Here is a 20,575-nt window from a genome sequence, read left to right on the forward strand (position 1 = left end):
TACTGGATTGAAGCAGGGAGTCTCCGGCACCGAACCCCATTAATTTCTGCTCCGGGGACCCCCTGTTTCCGGAGATAATTACCTCCGTAAGTGGTGCCGGTAGCTGCTCCAGGGTTCACATTATGGCAGATTTAACGCTCCCACGCCCTGCGGGCCAATAGGAAGCTGATATCGCACCGTGCAGCTTCCTATTTGTTGGGAGCTAAAAACTACAGCGATACTTACTTCTGAAGGGGTGCCATATATCTGTAAGCAGAGCCAACATTAATGGGGTTCCGCTCCAGCGACCCCCTGCTTCAATCCTGTACTGTATATATACTGTACATGAAAAAGAAAAAAAAAACGCTTGGTAACCAGAAGTGCCTAATATTAAAAATAAATAAATAAAAATCGAGCAGGCATGTGTGGGGGAGAGACGGTACATAACAGAGCAGGCGTCGCGACTGCGACGCTATGGTGTCTGACATCAGAATGTTGCGAATATGGAATGACGACAATCAAATGTGGCTAGCTTTCAATTCCTATTGGACATCGCTGCTATAAACGATCCACTCCTATTTATTTCTAATACTGCATTCCTTCTTAAACAGAAACCCACAAGGAATGTTCGAACACAATATACCAATTTCAACACACTCCTTTGCAAAACAATTGATAATCAATTTTCTATCAAATCATCATTTTAATACGTTCACAATATACAGATAAAACAGACCTCTACCACAAACACAGTTCGGGAAATAGTTTAATTTATGGTCAACTTTCTTTTGCAAGTACAGTTTAAAAAATAAATACAATTTCGTATTTTATTGGCGCTGTCAATTAAATGCTTTGCAAAAAAATAGATTACTGTATAATATCTTGGCACTGGTTTATTCAGCGTCATCAATACAAGTTGGTATCTGGTATTAACCCCTTCAGTGCCAGATGGATCCTGCAAGCCACTGGTTTGCAATACATTGCATGCCCCTCCAGCATTAAAGGGGGCAAATTAGTTTGGCATATCTTCTAGCAGGAATACTGGAACTTGGAAAAATAGCTTATTTGGACGATTATTCAAACTGCCTTCCAGAGTCACAAAAAAATAAATGTTCTGCTTCTTCAACTAGGTATCCATTCAAGTCATTTCTTGCAAGTTTATTACGGAAACTGATGGAAAGCGAACACAACAGCTGTTCCAACAAAACTCTCGGGGCTTGTTCTGTAAAGAATTGCACGCAAACGCATGATTTTCCTTGTTGGAAAGGTGCGCGTGTGGCATCACTTTAGTCTCTAATTGAAGTGGAATTTGAAATTGAATGGCCCTCCGGAGCTGAATGGGTTGAATCCTTGCCACTGGTTCCAGCCTCGGTGAGAATGTCCTCCTCCACCTTGCTGGCTCTCTGGGTCCAAAGGATCTTCCCCTGCATCAAAACGACTCCTCTTTTCTAGGGAAGTAGAAACATACAGATATTTTAACAAATACGTCTTTAAGTAGTGTGCTTACATACTATGAATACAAAATGTATATGGATAGACTGGATATACTAAGCAAACATCTTCCCCATTAACCTTGCATGCTGATGCAAATATTTGAAGCTCTCAAGATCAAGCCAATTGGTACAAGAGAAATATATCTCTCTCTATCCACAAAAGAAAGAACAGGCACTCCAATGACAATGTTTCAGCCTATCCATGAGCCTCTATATCTATCCAGATTGACCAAGTTACTATTACATTAGAATAGAGTAGCCTCCTAAGCCATCTGTTAATTTTAACACAAGACTGGCAGTCTAGTCAATCTTTCACATCCCCTCTATATCCATTGTAACAAGATACGATCTCCCTAAAATACTGCAGAGATAGCTCATATGACTGTACTTCTGCCATACATGATAAAGAACTGTTTGGTTTGTAAGCCAGCAACTATCTCCATCCTTTGGTTTAAGCTTGTAGTAAAGTAACAAAGAAAAAACAAAGTCATTGACTTCTGGGTAAACCTATGTAAAATCTTTAAGTTTGATTCTATCTGGGGCCAATTGGTGAATTGATAGTCACAGATATTTTTGTTATTGCGAATTCCGGTTCTCATTTAGCATTATAAAAATGTATTTGTAAAACAAAAATCTATGGCTCGGATTCATCCAGTTCTGGTGCAGAGTATTATCCGCCAGATCGGAAGGTGATAAATCGCAGCTTGATGTAGCTCAGCCTAAAATCTTCATCTTTGTAAATTAAAATTTTCATTAAATTACATGTTCCACCGCAAATAGGGTTCAGGAAGCCACTAAGGGCCATGCTCTCTACCATAAACCTATAAACTGCGCTTGATCCTGGATGTATGTATGTATGTATGTATGTCTTTACTTATATAGCGTCATTAATGTACATAGTGCTTCACAGTAGTAATACACGTGACAATCATATAAATAACAAATACAAATAACAGATTGTGGGAATAAGTGTTCGGAGCAGGGGCTCGTTTTACTAAATGTTACTTATGTCTGAAGAGCTTACAATCTAATTAGTAGAAGGAACATACAGAGACAGTAGGAGGGCATACTGGTAAGTGCGTCTGCAAGGGGCCAAGCTTTATTTATCAGGTGTATAGTGTTGGCTACGGAGCTACTCACATGCTTCGTTAAGCAGGTGTGTTTTAAGGTGGGTCTTAAAGGTGGATAGAGAGGGTGCTAGTTGGGTATTGAGGGGAAAGGCATTCCAGAGGTGTGGGGCAGTCAGTGAGAAGGGTTTAAGGCGGGAGAAGGCTTTAGATACAAAGGGGGTAGAGAGAAGACATCCTTGAGCAGATTGCAAGAGTCAGGATGGTGCATAGCGAGAAATTAGGGCTGAGATGTAAGGAGGGGCAGAAGAGTATAAAGCATTAAAAGTGAGGAGGCGAATTGAGCGAAGAGATGCGGGATTTGAGGAAGCCAGGAGAGGGATTTCAGCAGGGCAGACGCCGAGACAGATTTAGGAAAGAGTAGCGATTCTGGCAGCAGTGTTTAGGATAGATTGTAGGTGAGAGGCAAGAAGGCCGGACAGCAGGAGGTTACAGTAATCGAGACAGGAGAGAATGAGGGCCTGAGTCAGAGTTTTAGTAGTCGAGCAACAGAGGAAAGGGTGTATCTTGGCGATATTGCGGAGGAAAAAGAGACGGGTTTTAGATATGTTTTGAATGTGAGAGGAGAAATAGAGAGAAGTCGAGTGTGACCCCTAGGCATCGTGCTTGCGCTACTGGGTGTATGACTGAACTTCCAACAGTAGTGTGGCAGGAGGTTGTGGAGCCAGGTTTGGGAGGAAGTATGAGGAGCTCTGTTTTTGCCAAGTTTAAGTCGGCGGAGGGCCATCCAGGATGATATCGCAGAGAGACCGTCAGAAACTTTGGTCTGTACAGCAGGTGTAAGGTCAGATGTCGAAAACTAAATGTGTGTGTCGTCAGCATAGAGGTGATATTTGAACCCAAGAGATGCGATAGGTCACCTAGAGAGTGTGCGTACAGAGAAAAAAAAAAAAAAAAGAGGAGAGGTCCTAGGACAGAGCCCTGGGGTACCCCCACAGAGAGGTCGATAGAGGAGGAGGAGGTGGTGTTGGCAGAAGAGATGCTGAAACTACGATGGGAGAGGTAAGAGGAGATCCAGCATAGAGCTTTGTTACGAATGCCAAGAGTATGGCAAATGTGAAGAAGAGCGTGGTCCACAGCATCGAATGCTGCAGAGAGGTCGAGTAGTATGAACAGAGTGTAATGACCTCTGTCTTTGGCAGTATGGAGGTCATTAGTTATTTTAGTGAGGGCTGTTTCAGTGGAGTGAGCAGTGCTGAAGCCAGATTATGGAGGGTCTAGAAGAGAATAGGTGTTGAGAAAATGAAGCAAGCGAGAGAATACAAGACGTTCAAGGAGTTTAGAGGCAAAAGGCAGGAGGGAGACAGGCCGATAGTTAGAAAGACAGGTAGGGTCAAGCTTGCTGTTTTTGAGTAATAGTATAACTGTTGCATGTTTGAAGAAAGAAGGAAAGGTACCAGAGTAGAGGAAAGAGTGTGTGTGAGCATAGGGATTATAGTAGGATGACAAGATATATACAACTCTTTGAGATGACGTCTGAACTATAAAGCAGAATAATGCCAACAGTATAAGAAGCACTGTGACAACCTAGAACTTCAAAAATATGCAAAATCCCAATTTTAACGATCAACAAATAGAGTGAGGCTGAATTTTTAAATAGTGTTTGTAAAGTGTGGGCCAGAGGTTGCTCTAGATATTTTTCAAATGAGTTTGCAGACCATTCGGGGCAAAGTTGTCAGTTATCACTCTGTATTCTGGAGTCTCACCCCATAATGCATTGATAAACTAAGCAAGGCATTGTGGGGTCGCCTTTTCGAAGAGAGCAGAGCCGCAATTGACAGCTTTGCCCCAGAGGGGGGTGCAAGCATGCAGTCTGTCTGTTCTGCAAATGGAAGCACCATGCGTACAAATGGAGGGGTACCATGTATTCAATAGGCATCCAAGACACATTTACATTATTAAATGTAACTTCTAGTGCAGACAATCTGGCAAAAAATAATATTGCACGATTTTGGAAAAAGTTAGGTTAGCCTTTGTGTTTCCTTGCATGCACACTGGTGTGGTTTGACAATCCTATGCCTATAAATCTTTCATTTAAGCACCGATGTTAGTGCCCCTTTTTTTTTAGAAGTGCTGACCTCAGCAACTGCAGATCCATCAATTATAATGGAAAGGCGTGCGTTGTGGATGTAGATTTCACTAAATTCCCTCATATGTGTTGAGATTTGGTTTATTTGTACCGTAGTACACAACAGTTCATATTCATAGGCAATACAATTGAACCTATCCCGAAAATAAATATGCATTATACATGGATGACTGGTATCTCTAATACAACAACTGCAGCCTCTCAAATTTACTCCTGTTTAAGTAAATAAAACTTGACTTGACCTAGCAAAACTGTATAAATGCATAGAAGATACGACAGGAAACTACCATTTTTGATAGCCAGAAAACACTAGGGGGAAATTTCTAGGAACATTAGGTAACAAGGATCAATACCTGGATCCGTTAAGACTTCCTTAGCAGATGCTATCTCAATAAATTTTTTCTCTGCCCTCTTCTTTTCTTCTTCATCTTGGAAGTTATCGGGATGCCACTGCAGCGCCAGCTTTCTATAAGCTTTTATGATTTCTTGCTTCTTGGCACTCCTGAAAGTCACAGTAAAATAGCAAATGTAAAACAGTTTGCATCTCAATAGGAGCGGAATCTGTTTAGTTTGCAACAATTCAATGGGCACGTAAATCAACTGTGTAAAAGAGATCAACAACTTTAGCGCAGCAGGTATACGGAGCATAGAAACCCCCTTCATACAGTAGGAGTTTGTCATGCAAACCATAGCTGGTCGGTGTGGTAGCAAAAAGGCCAACAATTTCTGTGGATTATGCAGAAAGAACAGTGGAAAACATCAAAGCATAAGCGACCCTTTTTACTGGTTCCTTGTCAACCAATTAAGGCCCAGAGAAGATACGTGTGACGGTGTGGGGGTAACCAGGCTATACAATAAAGGTTAAGCCCATCTGATTACCCCTGAAACCGTGGGGTCCCTGGCAGCTACATGGCACCATAATCCAGGGGCCAGGTATTATAACATGTAAAAGTTAAAGTGTGCCCTGCTTTTCCACTTTTCATATTCCCTTTACCCCAGACTCATGAAACTTTGTGTGTAAGTTTTAGGTGGGATATTTGGGTCGAAATGCAGGAGTTTGGGGGTCAAAGATACCGGGAGTTCCAACTAGCAGGAAAAAAGGCTAAAGATACCTTTTGAAGAACATCACTTACACAAGGCCGTGTAAGTAGCTTTCATCAACATATATTTTATATGCCATCACCCCTGATCTGTTTGTTTCATTGAGGTTGTGCACTGATGGTTGCTGATTACATTCTTGTTCTATCAGTCTGCACAAAATTATCTGCACTACGGTGTTTCACCTAGTGAATGATCCCAGGATAAAAGCGTCAAGTCTCGTGACAATAACCTTCCCTTCAAATGGTTCCTAATCCTTAAAGACATCATTTTCTATTAAAATGAATGAAGGATACCATAATGATAGTCCAAGTGCCTCACATGACAATGGCATTATCCAATTTGTAAATAGGCAATAGGTGTCCACATTGTGCAAACCACAAGAGTAAGAACATTCAGGGGTTTAATCATCGGATATTGTATACACTTCAAGTTCTTCAAGGTTCCTTCCCAGAAGAACTTGAAAACGTGATAAATGCCAACTAATCACCACAAACAAAGTTTAAACTTTCATATTGTAAAGCTGAAAGGATTTCGCTGGCTACAGGGATACAGGAGCATTGCGTAAGAGCAGATGTGGGCCCGTAATGTAGCTATACAGTTTGACTTACCTTTTTACGCCCAAGATTTTATAGTAATCCTTTTTCTCCATCTGCTTTAAAAGTTTTTGTGCTTTCTCTAGGCCTTCTCTTATTTGTTTGTCATTTTCACTGTTCTGTTGTGCCGTTTCATAATCCCGAATAGCTGTCCAGAAGAGAAAGAATGGTTACATACAAAATAAGACAATGTACACGGACCTTTGCATTGCTGTATAGGAATGTATGTGTAGTACATTTTAGATAACGGTATTAATGGCCATGTTGTGCCATGCCAAGACCTGGCAGTATCAGAATGCAAAAAAAGAAACAAAAAAGTTTATACATGCACTCCAGGGAGGAGGGGAAAATAACGGCACTTATCAAGTTATATCTCACATGCTGTAACACTACATTTCCACGGACTAGTTTTTATAATTGCCTCGTAACGGAAGGTGCGCGACAGCTTTTGAAGCTAAATCTCCAAAGCTAGATGCCAAATTGAACCAAGGTCCATACATGCAACACTTTTCCAACTGCAAGGAAAATCACCGTAAATTAAGAAGAATAGAAAGGCAGCCGAAGTAAAGGAACGTCAAGAAAAAAATACCATGTACTGTATACATTATCCATGCACGGTCACAATATTTGTAAATCATTTTTTTCCATAGTAAAGGTAACCGTTTAATGTTATAAATTAGGCTGCTGTTTTTACATTATGGTGGAAAGCTACAAAGCTTAAAATGGACCAGGTGGGGTTTGTGTATTTAGTTAGTTTAGTTACGGCCCGGTTTCACTCCACTCATCCTGCATGCTTAGGTCTTGTCAAAGACGAGCTTCCCATACATTTTTAGCTCCAATTTGTAAACATACCATGATCCATGAACTGGTTTTCTTTCAGAACTACACTATTTCTTTGTGTGCCATAAAAATACAGTAGCAATAAAATGTTCTGTGGCTTCTAAATTATCTACTTTATATTTCACATCTAACCAGCATATTTCAGCCCTGTCGAGTTCTATTTTAGGTACAGGGCTCCAAGGTGTCTTAAGTAAGACAAAGTATTTGCATCAGAAGATTTCCAAGCAGATGTTCTCTCTCAGCAAGTGTTACATTTGTCTTTTGTGCCGTTTCCCTGCAAGACAGCAGGAGGTGCCAACCAATTTATATTACTTAGACTCTTGACAGCACAGTGCAAATCTGTCCTGAAGTATGACATGAATACATTAATCTGCAGACGCTACTTCTGAAATCTCCAGCAATAATACAAAAAAAAACAAAGGACACAACAAATATGGATGTTTCAGAAGTCGCGGTACTTTTTTACTGGAGCAACATATCCATGCATCGGTATCAAATTTTAGCTTTCCTAGGAGACCTACAACAACACCTATAAATAAGTTTTATTTTGGACCAAGTGGTTTCACAAGCTGCATTGACAAACAAAATGTTGTTCACAATGAGGTATGGATGAGCAGCTACGCTCACTGCAATTTTGCCACTATCAAAACACTTAGTCTGCTGTTGAAAAGTTAAAGCAGTAAAACACCTTGCACTACATTTTTTTCTCTTACGATTGAAGCAGGGGGTCTCTGGAGCTGAACCCCACTCATTTCAGCTCCCTGAACGCCCTGGTTCCAGAGATACTTACCTCCGTAGTTGATGCCGGTATCTCAGAGAATGAAGCTAAATCAGTCACGGTGAGAGACGAATCATGTGGCTCGAAACGCGTAGAGGTCACGGGAGGCTGCTCTGCGCATGTGAACATTGGCTGGAAGGGAACTACCACGAGGTGCGAGCGGAGAGATCTGCGGTTTGTTCACGTTGTCCGGACTTTTCCGTGATCACACGCGCCATCCGCTATCACTTGTGGTCAGTATCCCTTCCCCTCATCGTGCTTTCTAACCAGGGTGCTTTTAGAACTCTCACTGGGACTGTTTTAGCAGCATTCTCTGGCATCTGTGTGCCCTGTTGCTTTGTTCTTATTCAAAACTTTCTGTGGGGCTTTTCTACATGTTTGGGTGTTTTTCCCCTCCTGTGTGGCACTTTATTTTATTGTATTGTATTTCATTTTGTTCACTTTGTTTTTTTATGGTCTCTTCTGGACTATATACAGATGCAGCGGCCGTTATTGAAACACTTCACGTGCTGTATACCTTGGAATACCCATGTGATGACGCGCGATTTCTGCCAACCGTACCGCCTTTAGACGCGAGTGCAGAAAATGGCATTTAGTGTTCTGGCTTTTAAACACCTGAAATTGATACAGTAGCACTGTACTGTACACATTACAATTCATTCATTTCATTGCACACAAAGAAACAGAATCCATGAAATTCAAACAAAGCAACTGCGATAAACACATGTGCCTGGGGCGATTGGCGCCGTTAATGCCGCGTGGAGTACAGCAGCGCACACGAAAACGGCGCCGTGATTTGTTCAAATAACGGCCGCAGCATCTGTATATCATTTAGTGACACTATTTTGTGGTCTATTGGACTGTATTTATTGTATTAAAATATCATTTTATAACTAATCCGTGGTGCGCCCTGCGTGCATTTTTGTTTTTGTAGTTTTGGGAGTTCCCTTCTGGGAATTCCCCGTTAATAGGAGCGATTTGAGGAGTGGCTCCTCACGTGTAGCTGCAAATGGATTATATCATCTGCATTGATTGACAGCAAGAGTGCAGAAACCTTATCTACCTGTTTTTTCGGTATCTCTGAAGTTGAAATGTCCAGGCCACGTGGGCCAATAGGAAGACGCACCAGACGACGCCTCCTATTGGCTCGCGGGACATTGAAAGTCGCCATTATGTTAGGCACGCAAGCTCCCTGGCTGCAGAGATAGAGGGAGAGTCTAGAGAGAGTGGCACCACCACTATTTGGGGAGGGCAGGGGGTCCCCAGAGGTGAAATTAACACAGTTGAGCTCCAGAGACCCTGCTTCAATCCTAGAACACAGCAGGAATGCACAACACTATTTGTATAGATAATGTCTGAGACATGTCTATGTGCTCACAAGTGGTATTTTTTTCCCGCTGTACACGAAGGTTACGAGTGTCGCTTTTTTTACTCACTTCACTTATTTTGTGTTATGACAATGAGAATTTAAAGTTTACTATAATGTCACCAGGTCAATATTTCTCACACAAAACATTAAAAAGGTATTACACTGAATGTGAGCTTACTAAACACAGGAAAGAACATTAATATGATGTGTATTCCACAACACAGTTTGTCCTTAAAAGAAAACAAGAACACTTTCACCAGAGAAATAAACATGACCATGCCTGATTATAGTCTCTTCTTGAAAAGCCTTAAAGTAATACAAAAATCATAGTTTATAGTTTTAATAAAAGGGAGATGTTAAATAATATATCTGCTCCAGGGAAAACCCTACAGTCTCCCTATAGGCTGCAATATTCATGCAGCTCAGACACTGGAAAACTTCACACTTAAATTCTATTTTTTGGCCCCAGGCCAAAGCCAAGCTGATGAAAAGTAATACACCTGAATAATGAGTGATTTGAACAAGGATATTTGTGAGTGAATGGTTTGCAGGTAACAAATCCATGAGTCTCTTATTTCCCTACAGCTTAAAGCAGTGTGGGAGAGAAGTTCTCATAACCGAAACAGGCTTTTCTTGATTTACTGACAGACAAGTCAACAAATACGTATATTACCATGTATTATTTACATAGCTTGCATTGTTGCACTGCATTATATTAATAAAGTAATTTATCAGCTTTTATTTTAAGGCAGCGTAAAAATAAACTCTAGTATAGGCATCGTTGTTTTGCAAATGTAACGCGCACAATATTATACGACGTTTGCTTTCCAGTGAAAGAAAAAGGCTCAATGCCAAATAAAGATCCATTGTGCTCCAATACGATTTGGTATTATGCACACAAATCCCCAGGAGTGAGGCAGTCACAATATTCCTAACGAGAATCAATCAGCTTAAGATTCAAATGTCAATAAGACATCTTTCAAATTACCATATTTAGCAGGCGGTACGATTTAACCTTTTCCTAGAGCAGCAACGATAATGTCTCTGGTGGCACGCCTAAGTTGGAAAATTACGTTTCAAAGCACATCAAATACTATACCGTAGAACACATCTTTGTGACACGAGGCTTGTGCTCGGAAGTTGTGAACAAGCAATATTTACGTGCAAAACGCAGAAGAAGGTTATTATATTAGTGCGTGTATTAAAGGATATAATAACTTGGGAGAGACAGCACACCAGAGTTTTATTCAGACTCTCCCAACTGAATGTCAAATAAGAATTGGTATTATTCGTTTTCTTTTATGTAAAGGCTAATTATGTAACAATCATGAACAAAAAAATAGAAGGAGCACACTAAAGATTTTGGTAGTGTCAAAAGACTTCCAAGTGTATTAATACATCAGACTCAATAAGGTAACGTTTCTGGACACAATGTCCCTTCCTCAGACCAAACACACCTCCAAAGCACCTAAAGTGAATATTTTGTCAATTTATTTATTTTCAAACAGTGGTGTGCCATTTATACCTCTCCTTATACTAATTATGTAACAAGCATTAAAATCTGATAAATCTGACAAATATTTGAATCACAACAGACAGGCCCCTAGATGTACTAGTTGTAAGGACCAAATCCGTCGGCTGCCCTTATAACCTTCGTTGTATGGCGCGAGGGCTGGCACGACAGGGGCCCTTATGACAGAGTGCGTCATGCTATTTTTGCTCAGGGGTTCGTGTTTACAACAGGCACATATAGGAAGTGAAGCTTCCTTCATATCACTACGACCCGCTTGCGAGCACGTGATCACTACCACAAGCGATCACGTGGCCATGATCCCAAGAGATCTTCTGGCAGCGGAAGGGTTAAAGGAACAGTTTGGTGAGAAACCTTCTGCCATCTTTTGACTTGTTACAAGTTTTTAAAGGGGAGAAGCAGGTTTTAGCACAAATGTTGCTCAACTATTTGAATTACCCATCTGCTATAAAAGGCGTTGCAGGCCTCATCACGGACTGTGACATAATTGCATTAGTGCTAGGCATTAAAAGCACAAGGTTTATACCATGGTTATGTAAATGTAATGTAACTCTGTGTGGTTTGGGTTTATAAAGTGATTTAGAATAGAGTGGGAAGAACTTGATATGGGACCTGTCCATGCGAATATATCAGCCCTGACAGCCACTGACAGCACTGGCATAGCAGGAGTTCCATGTGTGTCTATAATAAGCTTTATAAGATCTGCACCATGACAACTTTTCCTGTAATACCATAAATCTAGCTAATTCTGCTGACATCAATGATCACACATGCTATGTTAATTAAAACAATGGTTTTCAAAAATGGTTTCGCTGTTTAACGTTTATGCATAAAGCATTACAGCAAAAAGAGGAGAAGAGGGAGCACTCATAAAGAAAAAATAATACTAAAATCATAAAAACAAATATGAGGTCTCAAGATGGCAGGTGACATAACGTCCGAAAAATAATCTACGGACAATCCACCCTGAAAAGATGTGCACAAAAGACACTGCAGACTCAAAAACAAAAATGGCATTTGTCTCCTTATACAATATAACATACAAAACACAGCCCAGATAGCTGAAGACCCTTTCCCTGTATTGCATAACATTTCTGGTAGTCATTCCTCGGGTTCGCTCCCTGAAACGTGATGCAATACAGGGGAAGGGTCTTTAGCCGCCTGGGCTGTGTTTTAGATGTTATGTTGCCTATGTTGTTTTTGTACAATTATTGTACCTCTTGTGCCACTCCTGAGAGTTGATTGCCATGAAGCATTGCCAACACTTCTCTGTTTAAGTAAAACAGTTTAAATGCACTGGCCTGCCTTTTTTCCTTTTTAATGGAGGTTTCTTGCCTATTCATTACTTTAGAAGCCCTCCAGATACCAGACAACTTAATTTTCTTTAATATTTGTCTCGTTGAATAATAATGAAAACAAATGGCATTCAGCAACTTCTTTCTAGCAAACCAACCTGTAAACACAATGTTACTGGAACTTGTTAATACTAGGGACGGAACAATATTCCACTAGTGCCAATTATATTACCATTAATGATTAGCTAGTAAGTGGACATTTTTTTCTATTCCACAGAGAGCAAACATTTTCTACGGCTCCGCATACTCTATGAAATATTAATATACCAAACAATAAAATGATGGGTGCACACTTATTCAGTTCATTGCCCTGTTCCATTATTCATACTGTTTAGTTACTTCTTACTACAGAAAATAACCCTGCGCTTTCAAATGAGGGGTTTGAAATCTGAAAATCTAGTCGCAAAGAACACAAACTTATTGTATTATCATTCCAGGTGGACAGTTTAGGCACAAAATCAGGACTTGTTACTTCGTTCAGACTGTGAACGGATTATATTTTCCACTTAGAGAGATAAGGATGAAGCAGGAAACACGTCTCTCCTCAAACGCTTGAAAAACAAACAAAGTAATTACCTTCTTCATACAGTTCTTCTAATATATAGGCTTCAGCTCTATCCTTCAGGGCATTCACATTTGTGGGCTCCTTCTGCAGAAATTCTGTGCAGACTTTAATGGCTTCCACAGACTGCTGGTTCTAGAATGAAAATCCCAGGAAGTATTACAGGTTTGTACCTCTCGCATTTGGCTGAGAATTATGACACATTCACAGGTAAGACGTGAAGCATAGTTTCCAAGAAATCTACAATATGTATAGTACTCAAATAAATATAATTTCAATGCTACCTAAAATTAGCCAGAAGAAGAGGAAAAAACAGAGCACTACAACTGGAACAATTGGAAGAAAAAAAGCTGAGTGCGTGATCCACGTGGGGCTACACCTTCACTCCTTTTTGTCTCAATGATCAATAAATAATATCTTTTTTATGGATCACGCGCACTCTGCTTTTTTTTCTTCCAAGTGTTCCAGTAGTAGCGCTCCATTTTTCTCCTCTTCTGGTTCTATTTACACAACGGAAGGCACAGCAGGACCCCAGGACAAGGGAACAGCATCAGGATGCTGCACTCCTCAAGTGAGCCCGTTTGATGACGAAATATTCCCCCCTATCTACTGATGGACTATGCGCAGGGGTGAGCAAACTTTTTATGCCGAGCCCCCCTTTTCATCCATGAAATTTCTCGCCCCCCCCCTGCCTGATTTAATCAAATCACATGAAAAAAAACAAACACTTTTATTAAACGGTATACAATGTAAATACAAATACATCTCAGCCCCTTTATAGCGCGGTCCTCGGGGGTCAACCGATCCGACAGCGCTACAACCGGGGTTGCGCTAATTTTTTTTTTTAATGGCCACCGCGCGCCCGATCGTGAGGAGGGGGGGGAAGAGTTGGAGTGAGGCGCCGGCAGCCACCGTACTTCCACCAGCATTCCCCTTGCACTTCCCCCAGCAGCCTCACGTCTACCAGCACCGATTTCCCCCCCCCCCCCCCACACCGATTTCCCCCCCCCCCCCCAGCCCAGCACTGATCTCCCCCCCCCCCCCCCACCAGCAGCCCCGCACCCCAGCCGGCACTGATCTCCCCCGCCAGCAGCCCCGATCCCCCCTGCCAGCAGCCCCACACCCCAGCCCAGCACCGATTCCCTTCGCCAGCAGCTCTGCACCGAGCCCCCAGCCCCGCACCAATCACTCCCCCTCCCCAGCCCCGATCCCCGCAGGCAGCTCCACGATGCCCCAGTAGCTGACTCCGGAGGTAGTGGGGTGTGCTGTGAGTGTGTGCAGGTAAAGTGTGCAGTGAGTGCGTGCAGCGAGTGCATGCAGTGTGCAGCGAGTGCAGTGAGTGCGTCCAGTGTGCAGCGAGTGCAGTGAGTGCGTCCAGTGTGCAGCGAGTGCAGTGAGTGCGTCCAGTGTGCAGCGAGTGCAGTGAGTGCGTCCAGTGTGCAGCGAGTGTGTGCAGCGAGTGCGTGCAGTGTGCAGCGAGTGCGTGCAGTGTGCAGCGAGTGCGTGCAGTGTGCAGCGAGTGCGTGCAGTGTGCAGCGAGTGCGTGCAGTGTGCAGCGAGTGTGTGCAGTGCAGTGAGTGTGTGCAGTGCAGGGAGTGTGTAGTGCAGTGAGTGTGTGCAGTGCAGTGAGTGTGTGCAGTGTGCAGCGAGTGCATGCAGTGTGCAGTGTGTGCAGTGCAGTGAGTGTGTGCAGTGTGCAGCAAGTGTGTGCAGTGTGGAGTGTGTGCAGTGAGTGTGCAGTGTGTGTGTGTGCAGTGAGCAAAAAAAACACATACACTCACTCAATCACAACACACATTCAATCACAACCAACACAGGCACAACACACACAGACAGACAACACACAATCATAAGTCACAGACTTTCACCTTGGGGGGGAGAAAGTACTACGGTAAGCCAGCTCCTGTCCCACGCCATGCTGCTGAAAACTGGGATGAGTAATACAGGAGGAGGGGGGGATGTCTGTGTGCAGTGAAGGAAGGCCCCGCCCCCTCTGACAGACACAGAGCAGAGAAGCAGCCTCAGCACGGAGCTTCTGACCGCCCATGCACAGCTCTGCCCACCCCCAGGTTTCCCCACACCCAGCCCGCGCCCCCCCTAAATAATCTTGCGCCTCCCAGTTTGCGCACCGCTGGACTATGATATGGTTGGATTTTTTATTTCATGCTGTCAATTCTGGACCTTCAATGTTATATACATTTACAACTGTGCACTGTGAGGTTCCTAGGCAAGCGTGTAACTACCTACCAACATTTTCATATATGTTCATACTCCAAGGGTCATCCACATTGGAACTGTTATTTGACACCATTTTCTAGCATCTGTTTTTGACTCTTAGCACAACACAATTCTTCTATTTTTGTGCTACTGTACCTAAAACCTGTACCTCTGGACTGCCTTCTATTAAACCCAATGATATCTAATTCAGTGGTTTCCAACTTTTTTTTGGTTAAGAAACCCTATGTGAAATTCTGAGAAACCCCAATCCTCTCTAATAGTGCATCGGAGATCACATGCATTCTAAAATCTTCAGAATTTGGTATAATTTTCTAATTACCTGGAAATTACAGGAATCCTTATTAGGGATGCACGGGGAACCCAAGGGTTCCTAGGATCCCTGGTTTAAAAACACTGATCTAGTTGATCGTCTGTATTAGACACAATCTCATTTGGGTACCTTGGCCACCCATCTTAATTACTGTTCACGATTAACTGAAGCCGCTTAGTAAAGCTACTTACAACTAAGTTGGTGGGAGTAACATTGTGAGAGGTGTGTGAGTTAGTTTAGTGTTTGTTGGCTGCACTTTGATACAGAATTCCTGTGTGGGATTTTAATTTCATTTTGAAACATCAAAAGAATGTTACATATTAGTCATTTATTGTAGTTCCTGGTTGCTTTATTTTTTTTGCTTACTGTTTTATTTGTACACGTTTGCTAGATGTTTCTTTGTATTTTGCAGTTAACTGCATTTCTGGGACTTACTGCAAGTGGAGATGTATAAAACATGCGCCAATATTCAAGATTCCATCAAAATTAGCTATTCGGTCTAAAAATGTTTGCAGGGTCACATGGTCAAAATTGTGCAGCTTAAATGACCAATGTGCAAAATCACTTTGGTCATTTGGTTTAAAAAAATAAAAAAAATAAAGTGTAATTGGGGCATTTTTTTTTAGATTAACATTTTACAAAATTGCTACATTTTTTCAAAAAATCTTTAAATAATTTGCAAAATGAAAAATTTGCACACCTCTTAACGTTGGATTAATTAATATGACAAAGTGTATCCCAACAGTAGCTTTAATATACTAATACTAAATACTAATATTCTAAAATTCAACATAACTTACTTTGGAATAACAATGACAGCTCCGTTCCTGAACAAGTGCAGAATAATAAGGGATGTTTGGTTCAGTTTTTAAGACCCCCTTATATTTGCTGATAGCATCTTCGTATCTGCAAGTAAACCAGTAAGTAATTGAATGTTTAAATACAATAGTATCTCACAATTTGTGCATATACTGTATAGACACACACAAGTTTTTAAGAGAATATTCTGCTTTCTGCTTCAAACTATCAAACATTTTTGTAATGTCAAAATAAATGAATTATTGGCTTGGATAACATATGAAAGCTTTCCATTGGTGACGATTTTGTGTGCCACAAGTGGACTTTATAGGATCTTACTGATAAATTACTTTCATGTATATTAATGTCTATTTAGTCTACAAACCAGGTGATTTTAAACAGCATTTGTTGTATATTACAATACGTAATTATCCCTTCAGCATGCTTCCAGTGGGAGAGTACCGCACATGAAATACTGCCTTAAAATGCTATTATAAAACTAATTAACATGTAATCACAGGGCCGTACATTCACATGAAGATTTAACGACAAAATCAATGACAATGAAAAGAAATAGCTACTTGAATATAGAACACTCCTCTGTTTCTGATGGCTTTTCTGAGTCTAATATGAAACAAGAGGTACAATGTAAAACTATGTGTATTGCCTAGTAAGATATTGTTTATATAATCCTAAAACAATCCTGAAAGTTCTGAATTTAATGAAGGACAAATTTTTAACAATAGATCAAAACATTAAATAGAGGACAAAAAATATATTAATTTATTGTAGGGTCAAAAATCTATGAATTTCTTATTATGCAACAGAATCAAGTAAATATTATTTACAGAGCTGAATCTAAATAGAGTTGTTGTTGTATTGTGGACATCCAGCAGGCGCCAGTGTGACATGGATAATCCAACTTGGTAGCAGAGAAAAGACCGGGATAGAGAAATAAGACCTTCACTAACTAACTTGCATAGAAACTCTGTGGTGTGCTCACTTGTTATGGCAAATTCAGAGGTATGCAGAGGATTGTACAAAACTAAGACAGAGGTTTACACCCTGTGTTATCAGAACCACTTTAGGCATGTTCGGTCCTCCAAAATGGTACTTCATACCGCTGGGTATCTAAACAATGGGATTTTGTGGGACAGAAAATCTTTCTAAAGGTCATACAAGCGTTAATGTAGAGCCATGTGCATAGCTATTGAACCAGAGTGTATTTGAAAGGTTACATGTCTCCATTCCATAACTACACTGTCCCGAGGAACGGGAAGCACCTCAGATGTTTAAATAAAAAAATTCTTACCGCCCTTCTTGGATGTGCTCTTCAGCTGTCTTAATCTCCTTGTTCAGCTTTTTCACTTGTTTATAATGTGAAAAGCAGTCTTTGCGATCTGGATCCAGCTTTAAACACTCACGGATTTCACTATTGGATAATCAAAAAAGATGGTACGTGCAGATTAATTTGACAGTAAACCATTTTGCACCGTCTTTTCTGTCTTTGGGTAGTGATTTGCACCGTCTTTTCTGTCTTTGACAGTAAACCAAGCTACAGTACAAGCATGTATGCCATACACTGCTACCCGTTGCTAGTTTTGGAAGTTACTGAAGGCATTTCTAAACTTTCCCTCATTCCCACACAGCAGAATAGCTGCCGCTTGATAGAACCCATGTTCCATTTTTATGTTATCCCTTATTAATTTGTACTTCCAGACATTTCACGCATTGAAACCTAGGACCAAAAAAACAAAAAAAAACAGCCTGTAGCGCTGTGCTTCTCTTTTGCTGTAATTCTTGGCAAAATGTGCACTGCAATAAGCAGAAAACCTTCAGCCATGTAACACATTATCTAAGTCATTGGCTCAACACTAGCCCTCAACCCCCCCCCCCCCCCCCCCCCCAAAAGTTAGGTTTTAAGGATATTCCTGCTTCAGAACAGGTGGTGCAGTCTTCAACTGAGCCACTGTGCTGAAGCAAGGATATCCTGAAAACCTGACCTCTGGGGGTCTTGAGAACCCGTGATCTAAGTGACATTTGTTTAATTATTCCAGGAATGAAAAAAAAAACAAAAACAAAAAAAAACAAACAACCTTTTGGCTGCCAGACAGGTCTGCAACACACTAAACAGAATAACGTTTCAAAAAAATCCCACTTATAGCGCCAAAAAGGGAAATATCCGTAATGTTAACAGTTCCTACAGTAACATTAAGCTTAGCAACAATTGAACTTTCTGTTGCCACAGGGGTATTTAGCTTATGATTTTGCAGGGATTTTTCAGTGATAAACATTGTGAGCATTTAAGATGTGTTCAGATCAAGGAGGTGAAAAAACAGCAACTCTTTCATTTAAACAATACTAAAATGGGTTTAAGAATGGTGCCATTCAAACGTACTTTTATGCAGCAGTAACTATTCTTTTTACGATGTTAACAAGTGTTTTTCTTTATAAAATCCTGAAACTTATGAATTGAATGAAGGCCAAAATTATAACAACGAATCTAGGACAAAGAATATATTTATTGTAAAACCCTGGTCAAAAGTATAGAATTACATAAACCATTCTAGCAAACCACAGTTATGTTCTTCCCAAGTGTAGGTGACATTTACCTTAGCGACATCTCGTGGTCCCCTAGCTGGTAGTATATCCTGCTTACTTTATAGAAAGCATCTGTATTATCATTCTTGAGTTTTGATGCAGCTTTGAGGTCACTGATGGCTTTCCCAGGCTCCCCTTGATTGATGTAACAGTCAGCCCGCATTTCTCGAATCTCTGCATCCCAAATGCATGTCTTAAACAGAAAAACTAGACTTATGCACTTGTGCAATGCATTCATGTTGTTGTTTCAAACATAAGTGCAGGGTGAGTTAGCATCACACTGAAAAGCCCAGTTACAAACAAAGCAAACATGGATTATTTGTAACCTCTACTATATACTATATATATATATATATATATATATATTCAGTGGCCGACAAATCCCCACCTAGTACCACACGTGTGCTGCTTGCGCCAATAGGAGCTCGTCACGATGTTAAATCCACTCGCCCCGGGCGTGCAAATGTATAGGTTTGTCGAACACTGTATATATTAATAAAAGAGGCATCTAAATTTAACTAGCCGCTTCTCATAAATCAGATCTTCCAAGCCTTTATTCATTTAATGGCTCTTCTCTGTACCTGACGTGAGGTTTGCCATCTGTTACGCAGTCCCAAGTAGCTTATTTATTGATACCCTTTTGCTGTGGGACTCTGAAACTCTATGCCAACCCCAGAACTCCTGTATTTGAGTCGCAGGGACTGCTGAGGATTACCAGGAATTATAGGCTAAAATCCCAGGCATTATTGAAAACCCTGCTCACTGATTGGATAATGCCCAGAATTTGAACCAATCAGTAATGCCCGGAATTTTAGCAGCTTGCAAAGTGTAGTTTTCAATGTGTATTTCCAGCCAATGAGCTTTCAGAACAGCTGAGACAGAGCAGGGGATTGGTCAGAATGAAGTAACAGCTCTGAGACAGGGCAGGGATTCGTCAGGAAGTATCAGCCACTGGTTGACTCCTCCCCCTCCTGAGCTGACAGATTTTCTGAGCATTTTCAGTTGAATTGGGGAGGAGGGGGGGGGGGAAGAGGGGCAGGAGGGGCAGGAGGGGGAGGGGGGGCAAGAGTCTGCAAAGAAATAAGTGGCCGTCTGCAGTTTGTTTGTGGCTGCAGTTTTTGTGTGCGTGTGTGTCAGTAGCAGTGTTTATGGGTGCAGCAGCAGCAGCAGCAGTGTGTGTGTGTGTGTGTTGTATATCTGTGTTGAGGTGCTGTGTGTGTAGCGGTGATCTGTGTGTGTGTGTGTGTGTGTGTGTGTGTGTGTGTCAGTAGCAGTGTTTATGGGTGTAGCATGTGTGTGTAGCAGCAGTGTGTGTGTGTGTGTGTAGCAGCAGTGTGTGTGTGTGTGTGTGTGTGTGTGTATATAGAGGTGCAGTGTTGTGTGTGTGGTGGTGTGTGTAGAGGTGCAGTGTTGTGTGTGTGTGTGGGGGGTGTGTGTGTGTGTAGAGGCGGGGGGGAGAGTGCAAAGTTTAGTAAGTGGCTGCATTTTTTATTGTGGCTGCAGTGTGTGTGTGTTGTGCTGTTGTATGTGTAGCTGCAGTTTGTGTGTGTGTAGAGCTGCTGTGTGAGTATGTGTAGAGCTTCGGTGGTGTGTGTAGAGGTGCTGTGTTGCGAGTGTAGAGGAGGTGCTGTGTTGTGTGTCTAGAGCGTGTGTGTGTGTGTGGTGTGCTTGCGTGTGTAGAGCTGGTGTGTGTAGAGGTGCTGTGTTGTGTGGTGTGTAGCAGTTTGTGTGTGTTGAGCTGCTGTGTGTGTGTGTACACAGAGGGCGTGGCAGTGTGTGGATATAGATATCTGCAGTGTAAGCGTATATAG

At 41.5% G+C, this 20,575-nt stretch overlaps 1 protein-coding gene across 3 annotated transcripts in view; it reads right to left on the minus strand.

The window, feature by feature from the left end:
- Positions 1 to 673: 673 nt before the first annotated feature.
- The window catches only part of DNAJC3 (DnaJ heat shock protein family (Hsp40) member C3), a 63,308-nt gene continuing 43,406 nt past the window's right edge, over positions 674 to 20,575 (minus strand). For all 3 annotated transcript variants that reach the window (XM_075590845.1, XM_075590846.1, XM_075590847.1), the window contains 7 exons: positions 18,776 to 18,957; positions 17,476 to 17,595; positions 16,166 to 16,271; positions 12,832 to 12,952; positions 6,398 to 6,530; positions 5,042 to 5,190; positions 674 to 1,427 (listed from right to left, as the gene is read on the minus strand). In XM_075590845.1, the coding sequence (XP_075446960.1) occupies positions 1,273 to 1,427; positions 5,042 to 5,190; positions 6,398 to 6,530; positions 12,832 to 12,952; positions 16,166 to 16,271; positions 17,476 to 17,595; positions 18,776 to 18,957 (966 nt within the window). In that variant the 3' untranslated portion in view covers positions 674 to 1,272. The remainder of the gene's footprint in view (positions 1,428 to 5,041; positions 5,191 to 6,397; positions 6,531 to 12,831; positions 12,953 to 16,165; positions 16,272 to 17,475; positions 17,596 to 18,775; positions 18,958 to 20,575) is intronic.

The sequence above is a fragment of the Ascaphus truei genome, chromosome 3, assembly GCF_040206685.1.
Source record: "Ascaphus truei isolate aAscTru1 chromosome 3, aAscTru1.hap1, whole genome shotgun sequence".
Lineage (NCBI taxonomy): Eukaryota > Metazoa > Chordata > Amphibia > Anura > Ascaphidae > Ascaphus > Ascaphus truei.